Source organism: Phasianus colchicus, chromosome Z, assembly GCF_987193195.1.
Source record: "Phasianus colchicus chromosome Z, bPhaCol1.hap1.1, whole genome shotgun sequence".
In the NCBI taxonomy this organism is placed as follows: domain Eukaryota; kingdom Metazoa; phylum Chordata; class Aves; order Galliformes; family Phasianidae; genus Phasianus; species Phasianus colchicus.
The window spans coordinates 17,933,980-17,955,438 of NC_143476.1; the positions used below are offsets into that span (position 1 = coordinate 17,933,980).

A 21,459-nucleotide genomic window follows, 5' to 3' on the forward strand; every position below is an offset into this window, starting at 1 on the left:
TGCATTTCCTGACAAGTTTTATAATCTCTGGTGACCAAGGTGATAGTGATCTGAATCCTGTACGTCATTCCAAACTACCATGTCATGAGAATACTTGTCCAAGTTGTTCAGATTCTCAGTGGTTTTCAATCCTTTTAGAATTTCCAGTTCCTCTTTCCTTTCTTTTCTTGAAAGTTCAAATTCAAGTTCCTGTTTTAATTCCTCCTCCTGACCTGTTTATTTTTTTATTTTTCATTAGAAGAGTGTTCCTGAAGAAAACATGGAAGTGAAGCGCATGATTGTTGTCACATCATCATTATAAACATTAGGAAATGCATTTTTAGAATACTGTTGTAAAATACATGATGTAAGATACCTTCAGGGTTTCCTAAATCTGTTTGTTTCATTGACACAGGAAATGTCCTGTTATTCTTTCTGCTGTCTTTGCAAAATCAATTTGCTGGGAAAAAAAAAAAAAAAAAAGGTGTTGATTTTATTTGTTATTTTCTTTGAATGGTGTGGTAGGGTTTTTTTAAATTCTATTGTTATTTCAATCTCAAAATCTCAATTCATTTGTCTTTGATCCTTCCAAATAAAGTAATTAGAATTTGCATGGAGTTACCTGTGCTAACTGGTCTATTTCTGTGAATTAAATAGATAGAAAAATATATCAAAAGATCTGTTTGTCTCTGGGTTTTTTGTATGTGTATTTGCATATCTGTATTCCTAATCTGATGGCTAATCTATAGTTGCATATAGTTTAGCATATACAAAATGCTGAAATACAGTATTTATTACACAGTACCTAAAAACTTCTGACAATTCCATTTCAATGTCATTTAATGTATACATATAACTGAGCTTATGTATAACTGTCTTTTCTAATTCTGTGGCTCATATCTCTGACTTTTTTACAGCTCTGATAGCCATTGGACGATACAGCATGACAATAGAGACGGTGGATGTTGGATGGTGCAAAGAAATTACAGACCATGGAGCTACCCAAATTGCACAGAGCAGCAAGTCTCTCAAATACTTAGGACTGATGAGATGTGATCAGGTAAGCAGCATTCACATGAACTGGTACCTGCTTCAGCATAAGTGAGAGAGCGAGTGTCGATGTGTGTAAATGTGAGAGTGAGAGAAAGAGAAAATAGATTTGTGTCTTGCTGTACAAATAGGCTTGGTATTCACTCCTGTGGTAAACTTTGCTAAAAAAGTATCTAGAGAGCTGAAAAGAGCATTATAAATTTTTGCTGACATGGATTTTCAAAATACACCCACAGGCTACACCTACAACCTCAAATAGTCACACAAGTTTTATGTAAAATCTGCCCTCTGAGAATTTTGAGTATTTTTGGCTAAAAATGATTGGTATGTCATGCCATTACAATGATAGACTGCTCTCTCTTTTAAAAAGAAGAAAAAAGAAACAATAGAATACTAAAAATACTGCAGTGCTACCTCCAGAGTAATTTTCTATGGGTCTGTGTTCTTGCTCATATGTAATAGTCCTGAAAACAGATGGGGAGAGATTTGAATAAAACCATAACACTTAAGAATTAAAATTAAAATGTAAAAAAATTAATATCTAGCTTTCTCACTTGGAGTATGTTAGGAATACCTATAAGTTAATTTCATTAAAAACAATAATTTTTATAGTGTCTCTCTTTTACACAATACTATTGCATAATTTGAACTCAGTGTAAGTGGTAGCTGAGAGAGAGGCATAGCTACATAACATTTATGTTTGAAAGCCTTTGGGGAAAAAAAGGGAGATGCATGATTGCCTTGTGTTCAAGCTAATGAATTTCACATTAGGGAGTCCTCACTCAAAATGTCAGTTTGGTGGAGTGACCAAAAAAGTAGGAACATTGGTCAGAGTGAGGAAAAACAAGCCTAGCTCAGTCATGTCTTACTTGTTTTCAGGGACTCTGTTAATATATTTGTTCTGAATCTTTATGAATGTTGAATTAACATCCTTCAAATTGAAGCTTTTCCCTCATATTTTAGCTTCAGAGGCCCTTGAGTTTCACTAACGCCAAAACCTTTTGCTGCCTTTTTCTTTTCATTACTCTACTCTGTTCTTACTCATTTCAATATAAATATGCAGAAAAAAGATTTTCACTCTAGATTTGTTCGAACATGAAAAATATTATAGTATGCATATGAAGACTCACCAATAACAAAAATCTTAGATGGAATCTCTGTGTTTAGAGCACCTTAGTTCACAGCTGACAAATTTTGTGGGTATAGACTGATATTTTTATAAACATTTGGATATATGGTATAGTCTTTTATCAAAAATATTTCTTCTTCTGCTTCTTCCCATAAAGCTCATCACCCTTTTGTCCATCCATAAAGGAGAAAAATGTGATTCCTGGGATGTAGTTTAGTTTTTTCATGACTCTGTAAACCATGTCAAATACTACTGACAGTGTATTGTAAAGTACAATATAGCATTCCTTTGGAAATTGTTCCCACATTTCCCAGAGGGATGCCTTCTCCTGACACCATTTCACACTCTAATTATAAGCAAATTGAACCCACGAGGTCACGCATAGCTGTTGGAAGCACATTACTTGTTGTCTGAAGCTCACTTATGTGTTCTTATTCAGCTATATATTCAGCTGTATTCCTGACAGTTCCATCTTTTTGTACATAGCAAATGAGAGAAAAGATCATGCCTCCTAAGAAAAGATGAAACCAGTGCATTTCGCAGCACAAGACACAGAATCTAGTTCTAGTGTTGTCTAGATAGAATAACTATTCATTCATAGTTATTAGTAGTTACATCCCATTCTCCATGTTCATTAAGCTCCTAGACAAGGATGCTTTTACCTAGAATGTCACTAAAAGGAGAGAGAACAAGAGAGTACAGACCCACGTCACTCTATGTATAGACTTCAGGAATCGTGGTTTAGTTCAGAGATGAGAGAGAAAGGTGTCTGGGATCGGGGAAGAAATAGCTAAGAGTCATTGGAAATTCACTCTCTGGTTCCAAATCCGAAAATACACTTACAGGGACTGTGTATTCTTCAGTCATCACAAACCAAACTTCAGGGTCCAGATTGTGATTCTCATCATAAGCATATCTCTCAGGTATGCAACCTCCTAGTTGGATATGACCTGAAGAAACATTTTTAATTCTAAGCTGTTTCGTGCTCAAAAACATTACCATGCGTCCTCTGCAATACTTTACAGAAGACAGTTGAAAAAAAAAAAGAAAACAAACAAAAAAAATCCACAGTATTTCAAGTGGTGGGGTTGGAACTACATGATCCTTGAGGTCCCCTCCAACCCAGGTCATTCTGTGATTCTGTGATTCTGTGTGGTGGTGAATAGTAATTTCTAGGTCAGTTGTAAAGTCAGCAATAGGATTTTGTAAACCCAGCTTCAGAAAGTTTTCATTGCAGGGAGAGGTTTAGCACTTGGGAAGAATTGCTGTGTCTACTGAAGCTGACTCCACTTAATCTCCTAAACTTTAGTGTTTTATAAGAGCCAATAGAAGAAAAGAGTGTGTGAGTTTCTTTGATGGATTGTGCTAAGATTATGTACTTAGAGTATGTTCAAAGGGTTACTTGACCTTGGGAATTAGATCTGACCCTAAATCACCTGATCAATTTTACATGTATTTATTTTGTGGATTTAGTTAATGTTGAACAATCAGCAGAGATCTAATAAGTGCAATAATTTTATCCACTCTTCAACTGCTATAGAAAATCAATGACGTTGATGCTGAAAACAAGTTTTACTATCTCATTGCTTAAACTCTATGTACTGCAGTCCGTATTTCTCTTAATAGCTGGTTAATGCTTTCCTAGTTCTTTACAAAAGATTACGCACCATCTATTGTCTTGTTAAAGTAAATTGCAAGGTGGACAAATAGTATTTTCTGACAAAAAATCCATGCAGATAGGAAAAACAGCGTTGACTCTGTATGCCTGCTTGTGTGTATGTTTATGTGCATGTACGTGCGTGTGTATGTGTGTGCACGCGCCTGTGTGCGTGTTCAAAGTATGGTAGCCAAACTTGTTTAGAAGTGAGGAAATACTGTTAAAGCATTGTGGTACTAGGATTACCACTGGGAAACATTTTCTTGCTTGAGAAGCCCTGATGGGAAAAATAGCAACACAGACAGAATGAAGTAAGTATCCTTGACTTGAAAGATTTTGGCAGCTGGAAGATGCCAGCTCCCTTTTTTCACCGCAAATGAACAGAGAAATTACTGAAGAAAACCGTGTCTTCAACTGTCTCTCCCCAGTATCGTGCAGAACTAATTTTTTCCAGTGACTGCTCTTTTAAATTAAAAATGTCAATGTCCAGCACATCATTAGAGGGAATTCTTGGGTGGTGCAAACGGGTTTATTTACATGCCCTGTTAACTGAAATTCTTGCCTTTGGACTGTTGCCAGCTTACAGTGAAGAATGGGTTAGATTTTCCCCATTTAGCCAACCTTCTTTTTCCAAAGCACTGATTGTTACACTGGTACCAGGTAGCATTTGTGCCTTTCTAGGATTTCCTAGTCATTGGAGAGGAAGCACTTAAACAGAGTTACATAAGGAACATATGTACGTAGACTTCAAATGGTTGCCACTAAAATACCCTTTATGACCCAGGCTTTGTGGAATTTCTTTGATATGCTCTTGACATAAATTAAAGGCGTCAAGGGTCCTCCCAAGAAAGATCAGAGAGGCTGCAAGCTTGGGCAAAGGCAGGCTCTGTTTTACGCCATTGATTATCTAAGTGCCCTCAGGCAGTGGGTTTCAGTAGATGCAGAGCATTATTGATCCACACCATGAAAATAATCAAATTATTCATTTCTCATCAAAGTGCTTTGCCATGACCTTTCTTTTTATCATGTTCTTTACCATCTAACATGCACACCACAGGAGCAATACGTTCTTTGCCTGAAAAATAAATGTCGTTGTATTTAGAAATCTCATAAAAACCACTGACTTTACCATGAGGTCATCATAATGAGGGCACGTATTTAGGATGGAATTTTTCTAATGAACATTTCAACACTATTTTTTCAACATTTAATGTTACTGAAATAGCAACAGTTGCGATTATACAGAGTACAGAATACAAATGCAGAATACAAAATACAGAAAAAAGTCAAATATCAGGAAATCCTAAAAGTCTTTGAGAACTATCCTTATTTTGTTTTACAACACATAGGTAGATAGTATTCTTTTCAATGTAAGATCACTAGGAGCAAGGTTACTGAGAAAATGTCTTTCTTTTCTAGTTGTTACTAGCATCTCCACAATGGAGTCAAATTTGATTCTCTCTGCACTACTTTAGCAAGGGATTCTGCAGCCTTCATAGATCTCTGAATGCACTGATACTGCTGGAGAGGTTGCAGGGCAGCCTGAATGCTTGGGCCTGTGTCCTGATGTCAGCCTAACTGCCAAAGCCAAGCATCTCATCCTGGAAATCAGAACTCAAGATATCCTGTCATATAGGTGCAACTTACTGCTTCTGTTTCCATGGCCAGCTCTGGTAGTGCTAACTTGATCTCTGCAGAGTCCTGCAGTGTACTGCACAGGCAGAGTGAGGTCAGTCCCTTTAACTATCAGCAGTAGATGGGCTCTGAGAGCCGGCTGTCTAGACCTCTAGAGGTTTTTCAGAGCTCATGAGGTAGACTCGAAATGTTTGCAGGTGCTCGTATTTTTGACAGTGCACATTGCTGGTTGCCTGCAAGCACACACCAGCGGACTCAGAACCAGTGAGACATCTCCTCCCATTTGGTGACTCATGGATGCAGACTGGCCTTGCAGCACCCCTGACAGAGACCCATCTTTTGGGACATACTCTGCTTCTCAGTCAGAGTGTAGAACACGGCACTGTCCTGAAGCTGTTTTCAGCAAGAACTGTGTGCAAATACATCACTGTATGTCTCCATATCCATGTGTGTGTGCAGGCACCGAGCAGCACATGCAACAACACAGGTTATGTGCATCACAAAAAATGAATGTCACGGTTCTGATTCTCCATTTATTTTGAAAGCAGTAAGAGATTAGATCAGTGGTTGTTAACAGCTTAGGTAGGCCGTTTTAGGGTTTTGTAATTGGAAGAGGTGCAGAGGCCGTGGCATTTCTGTAGTGTTTCAGTTGGCCCATGCACAGCAAACTACTCCCAATCGCTGGCTGCCTCCTCCTGTGCTGCTGTGTGGGCCGCACAAGAGTTGCAGCCCTCGGTGCCTTGCATGGAGGGCAGCTGCAGCTGTGGGCCCTGCCTCCCCCACCCTGCTGTGGGACTTGCAGTAGGCACAGGAACGCTCAGCCTCTGCCCTTTCATCTGAGTCAGTTGGGTTCCTCACCTCCCTGTGTTCTAGAAGAGGCAGAGTGCTGGTTCCAAGTCCAAGGCAGTATTCAGTTCACTTCTGCCCAGCCTCCCACATGGCTGTCCATCAAGCCAAATGTTAATTGTATCTCTATTTTTATCACAGCTCAAAGTCCTTTGTAAATACGTCCAGTAAATAATGGTGATTTTTTTGAGTCCTCAGACTGGTTTCTCATGCAGCTAAGGGGACACTTCACGTATCTGGAGATTCATGTGGGCAGTTTCAGGACACTTTCTTTTCTTTTACAAACACAGACATCAGGACTCCTAAGACCCCTACATGCATCCTCTAGGTGAGGCCCACATCAGAATCGCAGATTGAAATCCAGATGTTTCAACTTTCTTTTTCTGAATGCAATTTTATACATTCCTACCCCTAGTTACTTGTTATTTCTAAATATCGCATATTTTATATTTCTAAAATAAATCAGAGAAAGAGAGCAATGTTCTCAATGCTATTTATTGCTAGAATTCATTTTAAAGAAGTCTTTGTAGCACTTCTTTATTGTGCTTTCACAAAATCCCAACCAGCTCTAAATAATGGCAGTTTGAACTCTTCACCTTTATGGAAAATGGCTGGATATCACCTAGGAAATCATGGCTAAAAACTTGACATGTTTTTCTGGCCGATAGCTTGGATGGTTGAATAATGTGTCAGAATTATCTTCCCATGTTGTTTTCAACATTTCTCACATAGAATTTCATATTTCAAGATACTTTTACAACAAATAGCTGTGGTGCTATTTGCAATGGTTATCAGCCATGCTACCACTTAAATGCAGGAGACATTTCTTGAGAAAATATGCAGAAAGATGATGCTGAAAAACAAAGGCCTGCAAAATTCAACATTCACAGCTATGTGTGAACAAAATGAAGTGAGTCTGACAAAGTTGGCTGTGAATGCATACTCTGTGTCAGTTAATAAATCATCATGGCCTTTTTTTCCTTTTTTTTTTTTTTTTTTTTTTGAAATTCAGATTACTTCTAATGAAAATGCATCTGTGAGTCTGCTGTGAGTCTGCAGCTTATTCCAGATGACTTTCTCAGATCAGTTGTAGCATGTATTTCCTATTATACTTTTACTGAGCACTGAAATCGATGGTCAGTACAGCTGACATAAAAAACCCCAAACTTTTATATTACCCCAAGGAAGATAGATTACCCCTAAACACAGAAATAGTCAGTTAAAAAATCATTTGTATCTTAAGTAAGATTTTTAGAAAATTGGTAGATTTAAAAAAATTATTCATTGATCTGTTCTTCAGTAAAGCCTGTTTTAGAATTTTTAAATGTATATATCCTGCACAAACTGCAAATCATTGTACTTACTGGAATGCAGTTGTAGTTATATATATGTAAGTGCTAGATTGTGAAAAAAAAAAAAACCTCTAAATGCAAAAAGAATCTTCTGTTTTATATATAGATATTATTAAGCATTCTCAAAACATTTTTACCCTTAATTCACTAACTTTTAATTTAAATTTGAAGCTGAAGCAAAGTAAGTGAAAATATAGAGATATTAGATGAATCTTTAAATTTCAAATACGTTTTGATCTAAACTGTTCTAGATCACAAGTGGAAAAGCAAAATTTGACCAGGGCTTGTTTTAATATAATTAGTATAGTAGTCTGCCTCTCATCTTCAGAAAATGCTAACAATTGTTACTCTGATCAAAAACCTAGAAAAATTGCTACTGTTTCTTCTTTTTCTTCTTTAAGGGGTTCATTTTGGTATTTGAAATTATGGTTTTGTGATTTTGAAGAGGACTGAAAATATCCAATCCCAAGCCCTTTGAAAACATTTCTATAGCACTTATTTTTCTCTTGTTGAGAGGGCTTTGCTGCATATTAAAAAGGATACTCCTCCTTTTTTTTTTTAATTTTATATGTATGGTATAGAAGCTGCCAATGAAACATCTCTTTACAAGCAATGAATAATTTAGATTCATAAAATCTGTGAATCTCATTACAAGGAAACTAGTTATCCTTGCTAATGCACAAATAGGGAAAAATAGCATTTATTTCTCTTTGGTCTTCAGCATATCAGTTTTAAAAAACAGAATAACGTAATTTTTTTCCTGGCTAACTAGAATAACGGACCCATTACATGTATGAATGAAGGCATCTGCTAAAAATACAAAAAAGGATTTGTTTGTTCAAATTGAATGCTTTTATACTTCTGATTTAACTCTTGTTTTACCAAAATATTTTTATCTACCAGGCTATTGGTTCCTCAACATATCTGCGGCAGTAGGCTGCAGATGGAATCTTCTTGAGTGAATGAGTCATTCTTACTGTTAAAAACATGCTATGCTGCAATAAAAAGATGGGCACTCAACTACATGTCAGTGGTTTGAAATCAGGGTACAGACAGCTACTAAGGAAAACACAAAGTGAAGTGGTCAGCATTTTTATGATATTAAAAAAGAAAGAAATTTTAAAGCAGCGTTGTCCTCAGAAACTTAAAATCATTTTTGCCAGCTGACAAATTTTGAGAATGATTTCCATGTTATTTTTACAGGTTCCCATTATGACATGTACTAAGCTAAAATATACTCAAATCAGTCCTAGTGTAGCAGAATAAAAAGGAAAATATTTGATGCTTTTAATTCAACAGGCAGAAAGTAATTTGAAAGAATATTTATCACTATATGAATAAACACTGTAATTTCATTGTATACGTCTCTTTATTAACTGCAGTTTTTGTAAGTGAGAACAAAGCAGTGCACGGAGTTTCATGATAAATTTGAAAAAATTATAGTGTTAGTAGTATTTTTACCTTCCACAGTGGTGTAGGTGGAGTCTAGAAGTTCATCTGATCACAGTGAACAGAGTTAGCAGACCAACCAACCAGCCAAACTGAACGGCTCTTTTAGAATGGTTTCTCTGACATAATAGAGAAGTAAGCCCTCACAGTAAGCAAAGGGAATTGAGACTGAAAATCTTTATCACTTAACTTTAATATTCAATAATGCAGTGGCAGTAATGATTAGCACAGCAAGACCAGAGACTCTGACTCTTCTAGAAAACTATGCAAACTCACAGAAGCCTGAAATGAATTATGTTGCGCGCTTGCACTAACGCTTTCCTCTCTGCGACTGTAGCAACTGTGCAGGGACTGTAGCAACTCTGTGTTTGAGGCACCTGTGTAAACAACAAGGAATCTCATCCCTCGAGGACTCCATCTTTCTGTCAATATGTAAGCAAAGAACTAAAAGGAGGGGTATATTTAAAAAGCGACCTTACTAGATTTTCTGAAATCCTTCTGAAAGTGCTGCTATCAAATATTAGGCAGTTTGTGTATTCCATTTATTTCATTTCATTCCACGGAAACAATTACAGATATTTCTACTTACCAACTCTTCCTCCCCTTTCCAAATATAAGAGGAAAATAAATTGCTGAGATTTAACATAATTAAGCTGCTGTATATCATGAGAATAATAGTACATCAGTATTTTGGGGAAAAAAATCTATGCTTGTTAGTTTCATTACTTTTTTAGAATCACAGAATCAGATATTTATAAGTAAGTCCTCAACTACTATAGTTGTATGTGCTTGTGTGTGCTTTTTTTTTTTTTTTTTTTTCCCCTATTAACAGCTGCATCCATTAAGTCACACTTTAAGTCAGAATACATCTTGTTGTTGTTGTTGAAGGGGTCTTTATTTGGACTATAGACTGTTGTGCTAATATCGGGAATGCTGTAGTTTTATTAAAGTCCTAAACAAAGGGTCTGCCCCTGGGCATGAGGGCAGTCATTGAAACTCTGTGGAATATGCCTGCCTTCAGTGATCAAGTGCACTTCACACAAAATGTTTCCAGAAATCTTTAATTTTGTTATGGCTACAGGCAACAGTTATAATTGGGCCACCTGAGAATATAATTCATTCAACTATTAGCAGAAAAAAAATCAAACATTTGTTATTAAGTGCACTTTTTATAGGACAGTGTCTTAGAAAGCAAACTATTGCTTAGAGAACAGAAAATGTGTATATGAAAACACATGGTTTTTAGTAGCTCCGGGTGTGAATATTTTGGATTTTGTTATTAAAGCATTAGAAAAAAATGGGAACATAAAATGCTTCTGAAATTTTTAATTGTGGATGTGCACAATGGCTACTTATTCATTTTTTTGTCCACTGCATGCAAATTGGGCTTTTGTGTAATACTATCCCACATAGACAGAATGGCATACCATTAACCCTGCAATTTCAGTAACTTCATAATAAAACCCTTCTGAACAAAAGGAAGGTTGCATAACTGAAAACACCTGCATTGTCCCTAAAAGGAGAGTGTCTGTGATGTTGTGAACAAACTATATTCCCTGCTATGCAGCAGTTATTTCAGCAGTCCACAACTCTGGGATGTTACGAAAAGCAAACCATGGAGGAGCACAGGCGAGTTTTCCTAAGAAGTCCTAGTGCTGCATCTTTGCAGTAGTACATTCCTGCAGGTTTCTTTTGTTGCTTTCTTTTGGTTTGATTGTTTGCTTGTTTGTTTGTTTGTTGTTGTTTTCCTTTTTTTTTTTTTTTTTTTTTGGAGTGGCGCAGGATTTCTCTTGGGTTTTGAGGGTTTTTTTTTTGGATGTGATCCTAATTTTCTTGTTAATTTGATTGCTTTGTTTAATTCTTATCAAATTATATGGCTCCTTATTGATTTCACTTACTAACTTGTAGTGGAGATATTTTTCTTTTGAATTATCAATTGAATTGGATGTTACCCTGCATATTTTCCTTGCATTGGAAAACTTGTAGATTAGTGGCAAATATTTCTTCATGGTGAAGAGCAGCATAAAACTTTCAGCTTGGGTGATGATTGTACTCTTATTTTTTGGTACTGTTCTGACTGACATAAAACAAGCATTTTTTGAGGTTTTAGTAGCTTTAGAATCAGAAGTGCATTCCAAGGCTGCCCTTGATACAACTACAGGAGGGGTTTTTGGGATTCAAATAGTCCTATACTCTCTTCAGCACTGTATTAGAGAAGTTCTGTGAATTAAAACCAAAGGCTTTTAAAGCCCTTGTATTTGCCACTTAGTATTCCAGTCCAAGAAATCTATTGGACATGACACCAACTTTTAGCAAATTAGCTAAAAGTAAGTAGGGAAGTCTTGTGTAGGAAAATTCCTGCTTATCTTACTCATTTATGAATGAAGCTATCAGTCTCATTAAAAAGAAATGTCTGCTTCAAGTGATGGTTTCAACTGTAATCCCTAATTTATCTTAACAAGATTAGGAAAACTTGACTCCCTTGAATTTAATAGGATCTGTCCTGGGAACATAATGAAAGCAAAAGGTAAAGAAAAGTAGACCTTAATCCTAAACAATTATCTTTGGGATAATTTGAAACTTTTTAGAAATTGTTTATCTTATGATCTAGAAATTAAAGAAAAAAAAATATTGAAACTATCTCTGCAGTTCTCTGAAATGACAGGGCAAAACCTAAAAATTTTCTAGTTACTATTCATGTTTGTAATTTGAATTTTTATGCGACAACTCAGGAAGGATTTCATAGAAATAGTTTCTCATGGTGATCCATAACAGATATCAATGGTGAGCTAACCAGTAAATACTGGCATACACATGAGATGAATTAACTTAGGCTGCTAGATCAAAAATCTAAGTAAATATTTTTCTGTGAGTAGATTATCTATTGAAAACTATAGTTTCAGTATAATCTAAACCTAAAAAATCATTAACCTGAAATCTCAGCTCGTAAGTGCCAGTTAGTTTCTTCTGGAAAAAATATTTGCAGGCTGGAGAGAATTTTTTCCAACTTTCATCTTGATGATCATTTTACTTGAAGAGCAAAAGGAGATACAAAGGCAAGTTTCCCATTTTTATCATTATTTGATACACACTGTTTGTATACCTGGCAGAATGAGAATGAAATTATTCATCAAAGAAGCCCTCCCTCAATCCTCTTGTCAATGTTCACCTTCTTCACATGGACTAGAGAATTCTTTTTCCCAGATAATTTCTAATTGCCTCATAAGGAAGTGCTCTTTTTTTTTTTTTTTTTTTTTTTTTTTGCCAGTGTAGATTATATTAGATGTGTTCTGTGAACATCTACACCGTCTTCAGAAGAAAAAATTCAGGAGGCCTCACCCCACATAAAACTTTTGTCACAAAGTCAGTTTGTCTCCTCAGAGAGGTAGGGGTTATGTATTCAGATGTCTTTAAGCAAAAAGAATTCAAAATCATTATTTCAAGGTAAGTGCTCCAATTGAGTTAGGAGGGTATGATATCACTTTGTCCTGGCAGTTCTGTAACTCATCTTCTTTGTTTTTATGATGGTCTAGAATAAATTTTTATGTCAGAAAAGATAAGTTTTAAACCAAACTTTGTTGTTTTATTCTTTCTGTTTGATAACCAGATTCGCACACACTTATTACTTTGACTCTTAATAGTGGGGACTGCATTCTTTCTTTATGTATTAAAACATAATTGAAAGGCTATTCAGATTCAAATGAGTGATTATGCATTAGGTGATCTAGCCAGTTTATTTTTAGCCAGTAGTCTTCCTTGTGACAAATCAAAACATAAAGATTAATAAAAGTTAAGTGGAAGAAAAATATAACATTTTAAGGAATATTAAGATGTAAAGATCTTTATTTCTTATTCAGTGAACAAAACTGTTCAAACTGAGAATGGAAAATTGCTCTTTAAGTAATTAATTTATTTTGGGAATGGCATTCAGTGCTTTTTTTTTATCACCAGCCAGACTGCTTCTTAACAGCAAGACAGAAGCTTCTGTTCTAATGGTTAGACATAAGACTTCTTTGCATCTTAATCCTACTGTTAGGGAAACTTATGAGAAGAATACCAACAGAGTTGACTCAGATGTTATTTATCTATCTTATTCATTAGCGATGAATAAGGGAACAAAATTTTCTTGACTTCTCATATTTTCCTCAATTTTATATGGAGTATGTTTATTCTATTGCTAGGACACTAAAAATTTTACACTATTTTAGATTTTGACCAGATATTCAAGATTTAAAAATATTCTGGTAGGAAATCAGTTGTGGTTTAAAGGCCATCCTTTGTTTCTTAGTCTGGGATCCATGCAGACTGTCCCACTGCCAAGTAGGATCTTTTTTTTTTTGCTCTTCTGTTATATAATCTTAAATTGAATCCATCTTGTCCAGTATTTTTCACTGTTTGCAGTTATTTTCTTTGTGTTAAAACTATTTACATTTAACTAAAAGTTACATGCCCCATCCCTGGAGGTGTTCAAGGCCAGACTGGATGGGGCCCTGGGCAGCCTGGTCTAGCATTAGGTGGGATGGTTGGTGGCCCTGCATGTGGCAGGGGGCTTGGAGATTCATGATCCTTGAGGTCCCTTCCAACCCTGGCCATTCTGTGATTCTGTGATACATAGGTCTCTCCAAAAGTAGTGCTTCATATTTATTTCCATGGAAATAATAGATACTAAAAGCACAATAACACCATTTGACAGAGCACATTCTCCGGTACAAAGCACTATTTTTGAACATAGTCACCGTTAGCTATGCATTGTTGCTAGCAGTGAACAAGAGTCTGCAAGCTCTGCTTATAAAAATCTGCACCAGCAAAGATAATTCACTGTTTCATAGCTGATGGCATCGTTGCTGGGAAGATGTCACCTATGTAGTCCATCTTTCATCAGCCAAGTCACAGAAAGTGACTTTGGTGGATGTGGTAGGACAATCCAGACAAGACTGGCCGTGTGCTCCATGGTCTTCAAACTTGTGTGTGGCTGATGTTACCATGTTGCAAGAGAAAGATTGTCTTCTTCTCTGCCCTGATTGTGGATGTTCGAGCCTTCAGCTTAGTCAGAATCCTGACAAATGCATATGGTGTTCTTTCTGTTCCTGTCACAAATGTCAATGAATGTCAGTGGGTGCCGTTTTCTCCACAAGGAGGATGACACACTTCCATATCAGACGCCATTTTGTCAGGCTGCCGCTCTGCTGCCATCTGTCACACAGCAACAGCATGTCACGGAATATTGCTGGGAGGGTTCAACCTCTACTGCCGTACCTCCGATGTTGTGGGCCAACACAATAAAATAGGAGGCATTACTTTCAGAGGAGCCTTCATATATTTGATTATTTATCATGAAGTTTGGGAGGAGGACTTTTTCTACTATCATGAGAGTCAATTTTATAAATTCCAGGTAGTTTCCTTCTGTGGCAGTTATGTTTTCAAGTGTATACATAGGATTTTGTTATGGTTTAACCTGGCAGGCATCTCAGTACCACACAGCCTCACTCTTGCTTACCCTGAGTGGGAAGGGGGAAGAACCAGAAAGGAACAAGTGCAAGAACTTATGGGCTGAGATGAGGACAATTTACTGTATTAAGCCAAAGCTGCAAGCAAGTCAAAACGAGGCATTAATTTGCTACTTCCCATCAGCAGGCAGGTGTTCAGCCACTTCCCCACAAGCAGGACTCATTGTGCGTAATATTTCTTGGGAAGACAAACAGCATCACTTCACATTTCCCCCCTTCCCTCTTCTTTACCTCAGCTTTTATTGCTGAGCATGATACCACATGATGTGGAATATCCCTTCTGTCTCCGCCATCCCCAACCCCACACTGGCAAGACAGCACAAGAAGCTGAAACATTCTTTGCTCTGTGCAGCACTGCTCTGTGACAACGAAAACATCCGTGTGTGATCAACACTGTTTTCATCAAAAACCTAAAGCATGGTGCCGTACAATCCTCTTTGAAGAAAATTAACTCTGTCCCAGCTAAAACAGATGACAAATGTATGGTTTGATACTAGTGTTGTCTGGGATCAAACAATTTTAAACATTCTTATGACATTTAATAAAAATAGGGAAACCCAACTGCACAGGTTTGGGTCATAAAATATCTGACTTTGTCATGAAGTCACTTCTGCAGTGGTTTTGCCTGTTCTCTCATGCTTGTGTTTACTTTTAGCTGTGTTTGTCACTCGATATCAAAAGTAGTAATTAGTAGTAATTGTATTATGTATTATTTATACTGCAGTAATTTATTTTAAAAAATAAAATGACCAATGGCCAGCGCTAAATGGTTTACCATAGATTTCTTCATAGATTTTAAGACTAAAAGATACCACTGTAACAACATCTATTTTCCTGATTATCCCGGGCCATGCTATTTCACTTAAGTTAGCCTTGCAGTAAATACATTACTTTACATCTAGATAGGGTTTTGCTTCTGTAAATGTGTTCGGTCTTCAGCCAGAAATCCCAGAGTATGGAGGATGGATGGCTTTCTCTGATCACTGCCTCTCATCCTGTATTTGAACATCCTCTTTGTAACAAATTTGCCTTGTTTGTTTCCTGTAACAGAAAATCTGCTTATAATATTGCACCAATTCACTCTCTCAAACAATAATATCCATGCTGTACTAACAAATAGCATCTAAGAGGTATGTGTCAAAGAATAATAGCCTCTATTTGCTGATAATATTTTAAAATATTGAATAGATTTATGGTATTTCTTCTCTAAGTTTCCCAGGAGGAAGGAACAGAAGGAGCGTCTTCATTCTGGCTGGCTTACCACAAAGAGGAGTTACTTGTAATGTTATAGATTTTGCCATGACTGTGCACCACAAATGTAAAGAAAAGAGGCTTTTGACTATTTCTGAATAGGCAAAAGGTAGTAAATACAACTTAGGGAATTCTTCCCTTCCAAGCAATATTTCTGAGAAGTGGTGCTGACAGTTTGAAAGTATGTATGTATTCGGCTATAAATATCAAATATTTTGGAGGACTTGTGCTATGTCTGATTTCATTTTGATTTATTAAAAGTCACTTCTTGTTTATCAGCACTGGAAGAGGTTACTGTAATGTAGTAATTTGCCAAAAGAGTACAGTGTGTACTATGAAGGGAAGTTAAACCAGTTTTCTATCCAAGTCAGTCTTAGCTAGATGAAACTTCCAATGAAGATTGAGTGTTTCTATTATGAAAGTAGAAGAACTGGATATTAAACCTTTCATTTATCCCTGTCACTGTGAGCAATCACTGCTCAGAAGGATGCACTCCTTGTTATCTTTTAAGGACAAAAATATTATTAGATATTGTGGTTACTGTGCTTTAAAATATTATTCCCAAGATGGATCTTTGTAAGGGTAGTAAATATTTTACTACTTTTTTTTTTTTTTTTAACTTTTTTTTTTTTACTCTTGTGGGACACTGTGGGGAGAAAGCAAGTTATGATATCTGTTGTACATGCTACTGATCTAGGCAATTCAGTACTTAAATGTAGCACTGACATATTTTAAAATGTCCGAGAATTTTAGCAAGGATTTTAAAGAGAGCTGCACAGAAGTTATGGTTCTTCAGTTAATCTTTCATTTATCTAAAGGCTGAAAGAAGCTGTCTACTTTTGTGATATGAACTGCAATCAGCTTAAAAATAATTGACAAATTAATCCCTTCACAGTGCTGCAATTGTAAAGGTGTTAGATTTAGCTTGGCTTGTCTGATTGCCCTGTCTAATCAAGAAAAAAGGTGCTATCTTTGATGTTTAAGATTTAGAAGGGACATCTCTGACCTAACAAGCTAGTATATTTTAATTATTGATCCCCTCATTTCTGACAACAAAAGCCTTTGTTCATTGATAGCCTCACACCAAAAGACTAAAATAAACACTTCTACCTGGGAGGTACATGAAGACAAGCAGGAATTTGAACCTTTGGAAAAGTTGACCTGTATTACCAACTTACATACCTACGGTATAAAACAGCATGCATTCTTTTCTTCTTGTTATTAACTCTTAATTATCATTGCAGTCATGTTGGAAGCCACCATACAGTGGAATTCAATTTCAGGGCTTATTGTGGACTTCCTGCACTGCACGTGTAAAAGTATCAAAAATGTGCTATAAATTAATTGAAAAATGGAGCCAATTTCCATTTTCCAAAGCCAAGAAAAATTTCAAACCTGTGACTGCTTGAGTAACAATGAAGTAGTGTGCTTCTGTATCAAAATTCCAGCTTTAAGATGGAGCTGAGCTGTTCTTTATGTAGGCTTGTTGTGTTGTTGTTTCTGTCTAAAAGAGCATCAAATTCTGAATGTTTTTGACAAATGAAGCCTACTGTATGAGTAGACAGCCCAATTCTGCGAGTCCTTCCAGGAGTCCAGTTTGATTATTTATTTAGCTTGCATACCATTGCCTTTTTTTGTTCACTTTTTGCATATCACGGATTCTTTTCTTCAATTGCAGGTGAATGAAGCCACGGTGGAGCAGCTGGTGCAGCAGTATCCACATATAACCTTCAGTACTGTTCTACAGGATTGCAAGCGGACATTGGAACGAGCTTATCAAATGGGCTGGACTCCCAATATGTCTACTGCCTCTTAATGTCATGCACCGACATGACAGTTCCACTCTGCTGCTTTCAGTTGATCTAACGGGGACTGCAGAGGTTCACAACCTGTCATTGTGATATATACAATGAATGCAATATAGTTGTGAGTTTACAGAGGTTACAGTAAAATGGAAAAAACTGTATACTGACTTTGATGTACTGTACAACTAAGTACTGGTATTGAGACAGAATTTTAGAAATGCATTGTATTTCTTTGTTTGCATAAAAGACAGATTTCTTGAAGTGGATTCCTACTAGTTCTATGGATAGTTTGAGTTATAAAAGATACAAAGCTTGTTTTTTTTGTGTTTACTCTACTTTGCCTTGGTTATGTGTGTTTCCTTTGATTTGTAGATGGTAACTCAGTGCTAGCATCAGTGTAGCTGATCAGCAGAGACCTGTGCTGAAAATGGGAGCTACACTCCATGCTTATTTTATACTAAAGCTACCCTAGGAGTTTTAAGATTCACAGTGTATAAGAAAATCTACAAAGAGCTGGGATTGTCTTACAGACTTTTGGGGAATTATACAAGTCATTAGTAAATGATTATGATGACTAAATATGTATCTAACGGACAATCATATAATCATTGAGTCCTAGAATTGTTTGGGTTGGACGGAACCGTAAAGATTCATCTCTTTCCAATCCCCTTCCACAAATAGGTTGCTCAAACCCCTTCTGATGTGGCCTTGAACACCCACAGCTTCTGGTTAACCTGTCCCAGTCTCATCACCTGCTAAGGAAATAATTTTTTCCTTAATGTCTAATATAAATCTATTCTCTTCCATTTTAAAATCATTCTCCTTTGTCCTATCATTACTTTTGTCCTTGATATAAAGAGAACTTGATAAAGAGTCCCTTCCTATCTTTCCCATCAGTCCCCTTTAAGTACTGGAAGGCAGCTGTAACGTCTCCCCAGAGCATTCTCTTCTGCAGGTTGAATAAGTTTAACTCTCTCAACCTTTATCACTTCACAGAAATTATGTCTTCTTTTTTTTTGTTTGTTTAAAATAGTCTTTTAGGAGATCTTCTACAGATTTCAAGATCTTTTCACACTGCAGGTTTTGCAGGAAGTGAGTTAACAATGGTTGAACTCATACTGATAACCAGTTCCCACTTCATAACCAGTCAAGCAGGAAGTGAGTACACCAACAATCAGAAGTAAATTAAAAGACAGTGCTTAAATATCTGATTGAAAAAAAAAAAAAAAATTCTTTTTTTTGTACGTGGACTCCTCTCTTCTGACTACAGTGTTATGTTGCTGAACTGGGCAATTCAAGTAAATGGTTAGAATACAATAAGGGGATTTTTCTCAATTCATGTGTGGTTATTATTTTACAACAGATCTTACAATGCAAGAAGTGCTTACTTCTAGTAGACATTCTGAACATGAGGCCTGTTGTCATAGGTATTATATGGTAGGATCACTTGCTTTGTAATACAGTGTATAAAAAAACACCCAGAGTAAATACATTAAAAGATTAATTTTCTGTGTGTCACATTGCATTTTAAGGAGTTAATTTTGACATGGGGATAGTGAAAATATAGATATTGCAGTTTCAATTTGAAGTTGCATTAAGTTTTAGAGTATTACTGTTTGGTTAAGAATATTTTTATGTGTATAACACTGGATATTTGTTTTTTAGGGGTAACAGCATTTTAATCCAAAGTATGAAATGCTTAAGCTTCAGCTGAGGAGTTGCCATTATTGTCAAAATGTTTTGCTAATCCAGAAAGTCTGATGTAGTGTAACCTAGAGAGCTTATTTAGTATAGTTGCCATAACTCTGTAAAGCTGTAAGTTGATTTCCATGGCATAGTTTTTTACCAGAGACACATCAGCTCACAGTAATTCTGTTGAAGCTGTTGAATGTTTTCTTCTTAGACTTCTCAAAATGGGGATGAACTAATATCTTTTAAAAAATATATAATAAAGTTTTTGCTTAAAATATGGTAAATACATGTGAACATGTGTAATGCTGGGCTTTCTATTTACTCAAAAATGGCAACAAGTATTTTCAGAATAAAGCCAATGAATTATATTGCAGATATAGTACCGAATCTTAGTCATTTTCTTTTCATGACTTTTTATGACTGCATTAAAACTATTCACACGATTTGTAAGTTTCTATTTTTCCGTGAAACTTTTGACCTTTCAATGGGTTGCAATAAAAGAAAGAATAAAAATCTGATGTCTTTCATCTGTGCTGCTACTGTACTTAGACTCTACCAAGAGAAAGAATGAAATTTCAGTCTTGAATATGCAAGAACTTATCTGGAGGTCCTGAGAAAATTGATCTAAGCTGGCCCTGCTGTGACAGTGTTTGAACAGCTGAGATCCAGAAATATTTTTCAGTCTAAAATACTCTGTAATTAACAAAGTTTTTTTGTGTATTTAACAGATGTAGTAAGTCATCTCTTGTCACTTCTGCTATTAAGTCATTTCCATTTGCATTTGACTGCTGTTCATTTCTCTCTTATTTTTCTAAACCAATCAGTCCAAGGTAGCATCTTTGCTGGCCCAGCCCTTCTCACTTCACCAGGAATAGAGAACTCAATCAATTTTGGGTTGCTTTGCCCAAGATAGCTTCTGACCACCATGTCTCCCGCCAGTCCTTCTCTGTTTGAAAACAGCTGGTCTAGCGGGTGCTTCCCTGGCAAGTTCTCTTACCAGCTGTATCAGGAAGCTATCTTCTACATACTACAGGAACTTAGCCTGCTTCCTCTACTGAATTCTATTTCCAGCATATATCTGGTTCCCTACAAGAATCACGTGGCTGCCAGAGCTGCTCATGGAATGCATAATCTATCTTTCATCCTGGTTGGGCGGTCTATGACGTACTCCCTCTAGGCTATCAGCCATTTTGGCACTCCCTCTGGTTTTTATTTTTTCATAATTCTCAGCATTCCCAATATTGAGACATCCTCTAACACAGAGAGTCACTCTACCGATCCTCCTTCCTTGCCTAACACCTCTGAACTGCCTTTAGCCTTCCATTGCGGTACTCTAGTCATGAGAGCTCCCACAATGTTTCAGTGATGACAACTGAGTCATAGTTTTCCTGCTGCACAATGTCTTCCAGACTAATCTTTAGCAAGCCTTGTTTTATCCACTTTCCCTTTCAAACCTAGTTTAAAGCCCTGTCAGTGAGCCCAACCAACTCCTAGCCTACAGTCCTTTTCCCCTTTTGAGACAGGTGTTGCTGGCAGGCCTGGTGTCGAGTAAACCACCACATGATTTAAAGAAAAAAATCTCTGATGACACCAGCCTCTTAGCCATGTGTTGATCAGATGAGTTTTCCTGTTCCTTTCAATAGCTTTCCCTGCTACTGAAAAAGGGTTGAGGAAAACACCACCTGTGTTCCTACTCCTTTGATTTACCACTCCAGAGTCCTTCAGACCTTTTTAATAGCCCTGGGGCTTCTCCTCACAACTTCATTGCCATCAACCTGAACTACCACAAGTGGGGAATAATCAGAAGGTCATACCAGACCAGGGAGCTTTCTAGTAATGTCCCTGACCTAGGCCCCAGACAGTCAGCAGACATCCCTGTGTATTGGGTCCAGTCAGCATATCAGCTCTGTTCCCCCTCAGAAGGGAATTACCTCTGACTTTTCCCAATATGGATTTTCCCAGGGAAATTATAGTGTGATTGTCAGTAAGAAAGCCTTGTGTGCAAGCAGCCTCTTAGTATAACAATTTATTTTCAGTCATTTACTCTTGTAAATCTGGACATAATTCTCATTCAACCCCAGTCAGACCATTTACTTGGTGGTCACTC

General features: G+C 36.7%; 1 protein-coding gene across 1 annotated transcript in view; it reads left to right on the forward strand.

Annotated features, from left to right (window-relative positions):
- Positions 1 to 19,852, forward strand: part of FBXL17 (F-box and leucine rich repeat protein 17) — a 284,666-nt gene extending 264,814 nt beyond the window's left edge. The window contains exons 8-9 of the mRNA XM_031605035.2: positions 897 to 1,039; positions 17,534 to 19,852. Of these exons, the coding sequence (XP_031460895.2) occupies positions 897 to 1,039; positions 17,534 to 17,671 (281 nt within the window). The 3' untranslated portion in view covers positions 17,672 to 19,852. The remainder of the gene's footprint in view (positions 1 to 896; positions 1,040 to 17,533) is intronic.
- The last annotated feature ends 1,607 nt before the right edge of the window (positions 19,853 to 21,459 follow it).